At 37.0% G+C, this 12,129-nt stretch overlaps 1 protein-coding gene across 2 annotated transcripts in view; it reads left to right on the top strand.

The window, feature by feature from the left end:
* The window catches only part of SerT (Serotonin transporter), a 133,017-nt gene that overhangs the window by 91,598 nt on the left and 29,290 nt on the right, over positions 1-12,129 (top strand). For both annotated transcript variants that reach the window (XM_083124551.1, XM_083124552.1), the window contains exons 6-7: positions 4,544-4,678; positions 11,914-12,017. In XM_083124551.1, the coding sequence (XP_082980677.1) occupies positions 4,544-4,678; positions 11,914-12,017 (239 nt within the window). The remainder of the gene's footprint in view (positions 1-4,543; positions 4,679-11,913; positions 12,018-12,129) is intronic.

The following is a 12,129-nucleotide window of genomic DNA, read 5'->3' as shown; positions in this document are numbered from 1 at the left end:
CACTATCGACGTATTGCAAGAACAGTTTGGTGAAAGGATAATTTCAACAAATGCAACTGGTAATTGGCCTCCAAGAAGTTGTGATTTAACTCCTTTAGATTGCTTTTTGTGGGGTTAATTCAAATCTATAGTCCATGCAAGCAGACCACGAACCCTTGATGCATTACGATTGAACATCCAACGCTGCATTCGTGACATTAGGCCCGAGTTATTGCACAAAGTAATCGAAAATTGGGTTCATCGAATTCACTCGTGTGCATGAAGTCGAGGTGGACACTTATATGATGTGTTATTGAAAACATAATGCAATATACTATGCTTCAAAATAATATAGAAAGTTTGTTGTATCTGAAATAGTTGTATTTTATTTCATTGTAAAATCATTTCGTTCTTATTGGAAAACCATATATAATCAGATAGATATATACCTGGTACTGAAGAAGTCGCAGAGTAATGTATAAGCTCGTTTAGGTATTTTTTAAGATCTCATATTAAGTCTCGTCTCGAAAGGTCTGCTCTCGTTCATGTCTCGATTTGTGCAAAGCCATCTACGCATGAACAACATCGCTGAGCTTATCTATTAAACAAATGGAGAGAAAGAAATCGTATCAGACTGAATATGGGGGAGAGGGCAAAGATTAGTCTATCCTCTCTTGAAGTGCTTCGCGTGGGGCAGAAATGCCTTGTCCTCCCCCCCCCCCCGATGAAAGTTTGCGCCTGTGATTGCAATGACAATGCTAGGAGTCTGTTAATTACAAGTAAGACATACAGAGACGTTAAACTAACACCGTAATTTCAAGCTCAAGGTGGCAGCACCGTTCCCGAGTAACCTGGGGCCCGTCAAGTATCTGAGCGACGCTCGCTGAGCAAGATTTCCGCTCGTTGAGGAGACAGATCATTTACTTGACGCAGTTTGCTCATTGATCAAAATATCAGTGCCTTTGAATAATCTGTGATCAATGAGGCTGCGTCGAGTGGACAATGATTTCGGTGTTTGAAAAGCTGTTAATTATGGAAATAGAATAGTTGATGTGAACAAAACTATTTTCATTTTCACACCCTTGCACAACTTTCCAAAACTACGGTGTATATATTATTTAATATTTTTTTTATTTGGAATAAACAACACTTTCATTTTAATACAGTTACAAAAACTGGAATATTACATCATCTTCTGTTACTTGAACTTCCTCTCTAATGACGCTATATCGCAAGACGTTCATCATACATACGCATATTTCCTCATTGGTCGCCAGCTCGCCACTCGCGGCTCGCCACCCCGCCATCCTCATACAGTTTTCCTCTTCTTCCCTTTGCCTCACGAGATCGAAACACAAAAAGGCTATATTCTGTGGCTCAAACCTGTGGCGAGCAAGGTTCAAGTTCGCTCAGCGATCAAGTGAGCAGCGCTCGCGGAGCAACGTCTATTTGGCCGTCAAGTAGCTGAGCGATCGCGTTGCTCGTTGAGCTCTCAGATACTTGACGCGCCCCCGGTGGGTACAAAATTGCTCCCTTTAAAAGGACAAGTCGAGATATCGGATTTAAAATTCCGAATAACCAATGCCTGCAGAAATGAGTGGAAACCACTAGAATAACAACATTACTTGCATTTTTTATTGTTCTTATAAGTAAGCACTAAATTAGGGTAGAAATTGTACGTGTCCTGTATTCATCTGTGATAACCACTGAGAATAATGTTGCTCACAGGGGCGCCCACAGGGGGTTTCATGACGCGCCTGCGTCATGGGAATTTTTTGGGGGGGACAAAATTTTGATTGACTTGTTATTGATTTTTAGTTATGGTTATTATGTACAGTTTTTCTACCTATAAGTGATCGCAGCGATGGGGTTGAAATGAAACACCACCTCTTATGCCTTTAGAATCGGTTTGGAAAGGGCTGGAGGCGTGCTGTTCGCATTAATACTAGGTTAGTCAAGCAGACAAACTGTTCAGAAAAAGGTTCAGTACACCAACAATGACAGTGAGCCTGAGCAGATTTGAACGTTTTATGTTAGCAAGCATGAAAGTGAGCCGTGCTTTTTCATTCATTAGTCTTTTAATTTCAGCTGCAAGGAATTGCATAAAATTCTGATCTGATCTCCATACCAGTGACAAGTTGTGCTGCAGAACGCACAGTGAGTGTCATAAGAATAATTAAAAATAGACTACGTTCGTCTTGAGTTGTTAATGGCTACCATAATTTCATCTTGTGAGACCGATATTTTAAAAGTGGTGCAAAATGAGGAATTTATCAATAATTTTGCTACAACTACTTTGCAACGTCAGAAGTTATTATCATTTATGTAAAATGTTATTTCAATGTCAAAGTAATATACAATATAAGTAAATGGCTATATTGTAAACAATGCCTAAAGTAAACATGTAAATAATTTGAGTAAATAATTCGGGATAATGGGGGGTGTCCTACTTTTTGGGGGGATGCGTCATAGGCCTTGGGAGTGATGGACACCCCTGATTGCTCATAGTATTTTTTTTAAAACTATGTGTATAATAACCTGACAAAAAGTTTTTGAACTGATTCAACTTTTTGAAGGTGAATCGTGGCTGTCAGAAACCATAATTCATTAGCGTTTTCAAATATAGGACTAACTATAGTTCTATACAGGTATATTAAGGTAAGTTTTGAAAATCTTTCCTTGAGAAAAATATGTAATCAAGCATCTTTCTTGCTCTTTTACAAATTCCTGAAATGTGCTCATCAAATATACGAGAGAAGTCTATTAATATTCCTAAGTCCTTATGGTTGTCACACACTTGGATTTTATTTTGATAAATATAATAGTTGGAAACGATGTAGTGAACTTTCTTAGTACATCTTAAAACTTTACACTTTTTGAAGTTAATTTCCATTTCATTAATTTTACACCAATATGTCATTCTATTAAGGTCAGCCTGAAGTTGAACGACGTCATTATTTGTTAAAATACTCTTAAAAATCTTTACATCATCTGCATATAGTAAACGTGTGCTAGATTTAAAACACAAAGTAACGTCATTGATAAAAACAGAAAATAAAATTGGGCCAAGTGGTGTCCCTTGAGGTACTACACAAAATATTTCTTTTCTAGAGGAAACTGTTTCACCAATTTTAACAGAGAAAGTTCTATTTACTAGAAAGTTGGAAAACAACTTCAGAAATCGTGGTGATAATCCCATTTGGTCGAGTTTATAAATTAATAGCTTATGACTGACACTATCAAAGGCTTCAGCCAAGTCAATAAATAAAATATCAGTCTGGGATTGCTTCCTAATGTTAGATTTAAGAGAGTCTATTAAAACCAATAAATTTGTAACAGAAGACCTTTTACATAGGGCTGGCATAAATGATTCATTCGTTTTGAAAAGGCTATATTTTCAAAAGTATTACACGTACACACATGAAAGATATATGAAAAGAACCACAAACTCACCAAGTTTATACACCCTCTACAAATGTTCGATATGTGACCCTTTGGTTACACGACACACGTCCAGACGATACTCGAGCTCATTCCATACATTTTGTAGCATAGTCCTGTCAATGGTCGGCACTGCAGCACTGATGCGTTCTTTACTTCCTACTTTGTTATTATTCTGGGGCACGGAAAATCCACGTGCAGTCGTGACAGTTGAAAGAGATTCGCCAAAGGTGGATGTTTTCTGTGCAGTGTTACAAACAAAGATGTATGGGCCGTTTTTCTTCGCTGAGCATACTGTGACCGGTAAATGTTACCTGGATATGTGGCAGTTGTGGTTGTTCACGCAAATCAGTGCTGACTTCAGGGATTTTATCTTCCAACAAGACGGGGCACCCCCTCATTGGAACATCCCAGTTCGTGACTACCTAAACAATTAACTTCCGCATCGCTGGATTGGGCGTATTTGTGAGGATGACCTAGCTTTGTTCCCCTGGCCTCCCAGATCTCCTGATTTAACGCCCTGCGACTTCTTCCTGTGGGGGTACGTTAAGGACCTTGTTTACCCCCACTTAGTCGAGCTCAAAGAACTCATCAGTGCTGCAGTGCAGATCATTGACAGGACTATGCTACAAAATGTATGAAATGAGCTCGAGTATCGTCTGGACGTGTGTCGTGTAACCAAAGGGGCACATATCGAACATTTGTAGAGGGTGTATAAACTTGGTGAGTTTGTGGTTCTTTTCATATATCTTTCATGTGTGTACGTGTAATACTTTTGAAAATATAGCCTTTTCAAAACGAATGAATCATTTATGCTAACCCTATATATACACATTATATTACATTACATAAATTAAACTTTAATAATAATAATATAAACACAGCTTGTCAGGTCCTGGCTCTCAGAGACCTGTTGCGCCATAGTTTGTTTTATGGTTTGTCCAAGAGTATACCTCACTAAGCTTACAACGCAAGTATTAGATCCCTTATTAGCATAGGAAATATTCATGGTTATACGTTAACACGGTTATAATGAATAAAAACGCAATACTGTTGTACAAAGTTACGTAAATATTTGAATTTACTATCCATGCATAACTTATTTTTTAAATTGCTCTTTTAGGCTGTGTGGATCACCGCTACTGCCCCCTACGCCGTTCTCTTCATACTGTTAGTTCGCGGAGTGACGCTAGATGGTGCTGAAGACGGAATTAGATATTACCTGACTCCAGATTTTAGGCGATTAAGTGACTACAAGGTAAGTGAACATAAAAAAGTAGAAAATGAATAAATATTTAAGAGTTTGTACTAAGAACTACATGTACAATAAACTGAAAAATATTTTAATGTATGGTGCGGTTGTGACGTATTGAATTTTGTATTTTGTATTGTATTGGATTTTGTAATACACTTGCCCGCAAAAGAACAGGTCATGGTTCTAAGCTCTCGAACCACTATAAACATTACTGGTTATGTAGATCATTTTGCAAAATATGTGCATTGTTAGTGTCGTATTATTAATTTGCTGGTAAAAAACATTTGTTTTACACTCAACAAACAAATAGGAACGCCTTGATTAATGAACGATTTCTTTAATTCCGGAGTCATTAATATTTCGTATTAATTTTCATATTAGTTTCATAGAGGGGGATTTTGTATTCTCTTTAAGTTATGGAAAAAATCTTCCTTCATGGCGGATTTGAAGGTGCAGGACCTTTCCAAAAATATAGCTGTTTTCATACAGATCAATTGAGATATGTATATTAGGACATGAAATCAAGTAAAATGAACACACTTTGTTGCACCTTGCATGTTTATCCCCTCTTTTACGGTTCAGCATCTTCTTCCTTCCTTTTCTTTCAAGTTTTGTTAAAAAAATTGGTCAGAAAAATAATTTATTTTCACTCTTCTTGAGCAGCTACAAAGGGCGTTCATAAGTTTTGCACATATGGTTATAATATTTTTATTAGTTGCAATATGATGATGAAATTTTAGGTGAACATACTTTGATCCTTTGGCTAGAAGACCATTCACTCAATGTAGCCTCCATCTGCTGTGACGCATCTCGTCCAACGTTCTTTCCATGCCTTGAATGCACTTTGGTCAAATTCAGATGGCTGACTTTTACATTATTGTTTCACACAAGAAATGAGGTCCATGTCACTGTCGAATGTTTTTCTCCGCAGGTGGGCCTTCAGATGACCAAAAAAGAAGAAAATCCGAAGGAGCCACGTCCGGACTATAGGGAGGCTGAGGGACGACTTCCCATCCCATTTTCATGATTTTTTGCTGTGTCATCATGGCTGCATGAGGTCTGGCATTGTCATGATTAAGTTACGACGTGCTCTCCAGACCAAGAGACCGGAGCTGCAAGGTAAGGTCATCAAACTCCATCATGACAATACCAAGCCTCATGATGACACAGCAAAAAATCATGAAAATGGGATGGGAAGTCGTCCCTCAGCCTCCCTATAGTCTGGACTTGGCTCCTTCGGATTTCCTCCTTTTTTGGTCGTCTGAAGGCCCACTTGCGGGTAAAAACATTCGACAGTGACAAGGACCTCATTTCTTGTGTGAAACAATGGTGTAAAAGTCAGCCATCTGAATTTGACCAAAGTGCATTCAAGGCATGGAAAGAACGTTGGACGAGATGCGTCACAGCAGATGGAGGCTACATTGAGTGACATGGTCTTTTAGCCAAAGGATCAAAGTATGTTCACCTAAAATTTCATCATCATATTGCAACTAATAAAAATATTATCACCATCTGTGCAAAACGTATTGAACGCCCTTGTACATAAAATCCTATTGTTTCATTTTGTAGAGCAGAACGAGAGATATAAAATGGTATAATGTAAATTATACAATGTGTACCATATATTTAGTTATTTGCTACAGTGTTCACTAATGAATGTTAATCTAACTGGTATAGACCTGAGTAAAAGCATTTTATCAGTACCTTTCTTGCACCTTTTTCAAATCATTTTCAGATCCTTTTTTTTACCTTTCCAACCCATAATTTTGTACCTTAAAATCCTTTCCCTATTAATGACTGTGCTACGCACCGCGGGATCTACGGCGCTCTTACAATCGTCACTAAGCAGAAGCCTACAAAAGCTCCCCTTTTTGTGCCAAAACCCTGCTATCCATTCTGCCAAAGACAGAATGGCTTGGAATTAACATAATTAATAGAATCCACATTATAGCATATTTTCTAGAAATGTTTGTCAAAAAATATAGATTATGCCTGAATTGTGTCTATCGAAATTTATTGTGTTACAACTTTTTTGCTACTTTTAATAAATACACTTGTAATGAATACCCAGGGTTTGTCATTAAGAGATCCCGTTTCGGTATATGGTGTTTCACATGGTGGTTTCGATCCCACGTTAAAGTGTATCTGTGCATAAAGCTGACTTAAAACGGTAAAAATAAAGAAATAAAAAGTCGATGTTAATTCTTGGGCGATTCCTCAGCACTAACAAGCTCTCATCTTCCGAGGGAAGCAGAGATGATAGATGAGTTGTAATCAGTGATGTGCAGTAGACTATAAGTTTACGTCTACATGCGTTGTCTACACGTAATCTACGCGTAGATTACATTGGGTTGTAGTTTACGTAGACTACGTAGACAATCTAAAGTGCATTCAAATTAATTTTCAAGGGTTTCATGAAGGGAAAGTGACATTTTCAACTATATTGGTTCCTAACGAAATGAAAAGAATCTTATTTACAACAAAATTTATCTTCTCTATTATTATCAACTATGGAAGAAGATAAATAGTATGCAAAAAACAACAACAGATGGCAGTCGTGAAGCAAAAGTGGTCTTTCCCCAGAAAACACTAGAATATTTCCTATATTAGGTTTCTTCCTAGGTGAGAAATTGTTCGAATTTGGAAGAAAGAGTATGAAAAGTTCTTTTCACACATCAGCAACGGATACGCAGTATAATTTTCTTTTAATTCCACGGCACCCTTTGCTAAGTTATCAACTTTTGCCATGTTGTTTACATAGATTACGTAATCTACGTGTATAAAATAGTCTACGTGTAGAATGTAGACTATCGTTGTTTACGCGTAGACGCACATCACTGGTTGTAATCCGTAAGTGGTATAGCAAAATTTCCTCTTTCGAATTTTACAGACCAAAATCTGTAAACTTTAGCAGTTCCAAAGCAGCAATATCATTGTAGAGAAACATACTCGTAATTTCTCATAGCTGAGCATGCAATAGAAAAATACAAATTACACAGGCACTTGGGATAACTATATAACTAGTAAACTTTAGACTTGCTAATTCAGCGCGTTCGTTTTGGCTCTGGGCCAAGATAGAGCGTGAACAACTTTGAGCAAGTCTTGTAACACAGGTTAGTACTTGTTATGCAATATAAATATAATTGTCTCATTTGTTATGTCCTAATATTTATGACATAAACAGAAATAAACATCTCAAGATTGGAACTTCATAATTAAATATATTCAAACTTGTAACAAGGTGGATTACATTATTAAAACTTAAATCATCCATAAGACACATAAACAAGATGCATAATCGTTGCTATGCACAGACTATGTACATTGGCCATAACTGCTAATTCACCATATATAATAATATATTTTATAATATATATATCACTCATGCTAAAGATGTGTGCGTAAATAAGCGAGACGTTACGGGACTAAAATGCCGGCATCTGCGCCATGTCACGCGCTATCTCGGCCCAGTGCCGAAACGAACGTACTGTACGTTCCTACAAAAATCATAGTTTTCTTGCAAAGCTAAGTTATCATATAAGAAAATAATTGTGAACACAGTGTTGGGCAATGGTGCTTGATAGCAATGTAGTAAGAAACGTTCATTAAAAAAAAAAAACTTTTTCACCTAAATTCTATATTTTAATTTTCCTGCGTTGGGGGAAATATTTCTCTTTGTGTGGCAACACTGCATCCAAAGATTCCGGGTTTCAATTGGAATTGTTATCTTATGATAACTCCGTTGTCAATTTTATCTTATCATCATTGATCCTCATCGTCGCGATTAGCCAAAAGTGTCAGAGAAACGTCACAAAATGAGGAAAATGCAAATACAAGATGTAAGAATGGGTTTAAAATGACGGTAACGCGAGTGATCAAGTGAAAAGAGGACAACGAGTGGATTTCAAACCGTGTACGCACCAACCACCGTACCGATGATTACACAAGTTCTGCGCGAGACCAGGCAAGCGACGCGTTATTCTTCCAACTTCCATTTCCAGGAAATTTTCGAACAAATGAGATGCAAAAGCTGCAGCAATAAAACGCATTCCTGCATAAAAATTACTTTCGCTTGGTGACGTCACTCTTGGTTGAGAGTTCTTTTACGAAAGTATCTGACAACAAGAGAGCAGAATATGATTGAAACACTGGCTTTTATGGACATAATACAACTTCGCGCACGTAGAGATGTACGTGCAATAACAGTGTTTATTAATTATACTGTAAGAGTATTACGCGGATAATATTTATGTTTTTGTAGTCAAGAAATTAGCGCTCATATGGAGATGTAAATCCATTCGCATACAGGCGAAGTTTTCTTAAGCAGAAATCGTGAACAACAAACGAACAATACGAGGGTTACCCGGAAAGTAAGGTAGCTATTATGTCATTATCCTCATGATATAAAATAAAGCACACATATCAAGAATGGAACTTGATAATAAAACGTGTATTAACTCATTGACCATGCAGATACGTGGTTATTCTTTATCAACGATATACATAAGGAGATGGAATAGAAAGGAAATGGAAAAGAAAGAAAAAGGAATAGGAACAAAATGGAACAGAAAGGAAATGGAATAGAAAGGAAATCGAATAGCAAGAAAGTGGAATAGGAATGATATGGAATAGAAAGGAAATGGAAAAGAAAAGAAAAGGAAAAGAAAGAAAATAGAATAGAAAGGAAATGGAATAGAAACGAAATGGAATAGAAACTAAATGGAATAGAAAGGAAATGGAATATAAAGGAGATGGAATAGAAAGGAAATGGAATAGAAAGGAAATGGAAAAGAGAGGAAATGGAATAGGAACGAAATGGAACAGAAAGGAAATGGAATAGGAAGGAGATGGAATTGAAAGTAAATGGAAAAGAAAGGAAATGGAAAATTAAGAAAATGGAATGGGAACGAAATGGAACAGAAGGGAAATGGAATAGAAAAGAAATGGAATATAAAGGAAAAGAGAGGAGATGAAAAGGAAAGAAAATGGAATAGAAAGGAAATGAAATAGAGAGCAAATGGAATAGAATGATAATTTTGATAAAGAATAACCTGAAAAACGAACTGAGTCTTAATATTAAAATATTTCCTGTGATTTTTGGAAGGAAAAAATACACAACACATTATACGTATCTGCATTGCTCCCTGAGAAGAAAGCATTCAATTGAATTGTTGTTTTTTAAGTCCACTTTATGCACATATAGTCTAATCGGAACTGGGCCTACAGTTTAAAGTGAGATCCGAACCACTATATGCCTTCACTTGGTATCAAACCCGGACCCCTTGATTACAAGGCGACGACGTTAGCACTATGCAATCAGGGAGGCAAAAAAAAAAGAAAAAATGCATTTGACTTTGCCTCTTAATGGTGTAGGCGCCGGGAATCAGCATGTCATAACGGCTTGTCGACATCCAGGAATCGCATTAAAAACTGCAGGAATGTCGCTCCATTTCGCCATAATTGCGTTCAGGGGTGTCAAGACGGTCGCATCACTAAATTTGTCAAATTCTTATCAATCTGTTTCTTCCGAATCTATCTATATATAAATTCTTGTAACTGCTTGCAAAAAATAGAAATTTTAAAAATTAATTTGAATAATAAGTTTAGTGTCAATAAATATAGGTGATATCTTATAGTGGAAGTTTTCGGTTTTTGAAAAGTCCATTTAAATAATTGGAAGTGAAAGTGAATTGTGTACTCCTCTAAACTAGATTTATATCTTAAGTTCTAATTGGTTATTGCTTTAGAAATGTGTACTCCCCTCCTTAGTAAAAGTGACATCAGCTTCAGGACGAACTTAAATTGAATTATACCTTGTTCTATTCTATCGTTTTGAACTCATTATAAATAATTTTCACCTAAAAGGCACATATCTAGTGAGCTAACTAGCGCCACTGCGTAGTTTTAGGTTGTAAGAGGTAATAGGCTTATGTGGTTTGCATTCTTTTGGATAGGAAGACATGAGGAAGAGAGATTTCAACTGCAATCCTCGTTTTTTGAGGGGGTACAAGGAGTACAATTTGGATTGAAGAATTTATGGGGATTCCGTGGACGAGACGCACGCACAAAGGAAGTTCGGTGGGCGAAGCGCACAAAGGCAATGGGTCAGGTCGTGGGTTACTATTCTGTACAAACAACTTGTATATTCCCAGAACGACTGAGCCTAATCCACAAATACAGTCAAAAAATATACAAATATTTACAAGATGACATCCCCATCTGCAGAGATATACTATACTATAATTATAATAATAATACTAATAGCCTAACCTAACCTAACCTAACCTAACCTAACCTACAGCCCTCCACTCTACTATCTTAGTCATACGACCTGTTAGGTGCAGTCAAGGCCACGATGTCAGGTGCGCTTCAACCACTGTGCGCTTCGCCCACGGCACCACAGTGTACCTCTGTTCCTGCAATAACTGAGTAGGCCTATTAGGTTAGATCTATTTTTCCTTCTTTGTGTATTTTCACCTTTCTCTGCCTTTCTATGTATCTATTTATCATTTTCTATCTTTCCGTCTGCTTTAACTATTTCTGTTTGTCTCATTGTGTCATTCTGTATCTCTTTCTTTTTATCTTCTCGATTCTTTCCGCTTTTCCTATCTTTCTCTCGCTCTTGCATCTTTCTCTACCTCTTTGTATCTGTTTCTCTTTCTCTGTCCTTTTCCAAACATCTTTCTCTATCTCTTTTTACATGTATTTCCCTCCCTCTCTCTCCATCCGTCATTATATATTTTTGTACCTTTTCTTTCTTTCTTTCTTTGTTCGTGATTTTGCTATTTCTCTTTCTTTATCTCTTTTCATCTTTCTCTTTCTTTTTGTATATATTTCTCTCTTTTCTGACTTTACCTTCTTTTGTATCTTGCTTTCTCGCAGTACAACACCAACAAACTTTTACAGTACGTAGAAAGCATCAAGACAAACAGCATTTTCTCTCCTGTGTGCATGCGTTCATGTGACAGATTCATGATTGCCACTAGCATTTACTTTTTCTACTGGCTAACATAATGAAAGCGATTCTATACTTATTTGTGCTGGCAAACGTGTCAACATTGCTATTCCTTCAGTAGCGAAATAATTATGTAATTCAAGGTCTGTAACTCAACACTTTTTCCGACAGTTGTGTCGCTTTAGATTCATCCAAAATTTGATACATCTTGTAACACAGCATCTTTACTCTCCGTCTAGTCAATTTACGAGAACTTAAGTCCTTTTTTCTTATTTCCTTTCAGGTGTGGATCGACGCAGCTTCTCAAATCTTCTTCTCTCTGGGCCCTGGATTCGGAACCTTGATGGCTCTCGCGAGCTACAACAAATTCACCAATAACTGCTACAGGTATGTGGTATTCATAACTATGTAAAACAATATGCTACCAGAGTGGTGTTGACAATGACGTAACAATAAAAGCGAGAGAGTGAAGTTCAGAAAGAGAGAGAATGAGAGATTA

This window comes from Lepisma saccharinum, chromosome 6, assembly GCF_977018435.1.
Source record: "Lepisma saccharinum chromosome 6, izLepSacc3.1, whole genome shotgun sequence".
Taxonomy (NCBI): domain Eukaryota; kingdom Metazoa; phylum Arthropoda; class Insecta; order Zygentoma; family Lepismatidae; genus Lepisma; species Lepisma saccharinum.
The sequence above is the reverse complement of the archived record's forward strand: the minus strand, read 5'-3'. Positions and strand labels throughout refer to the sequence as shown.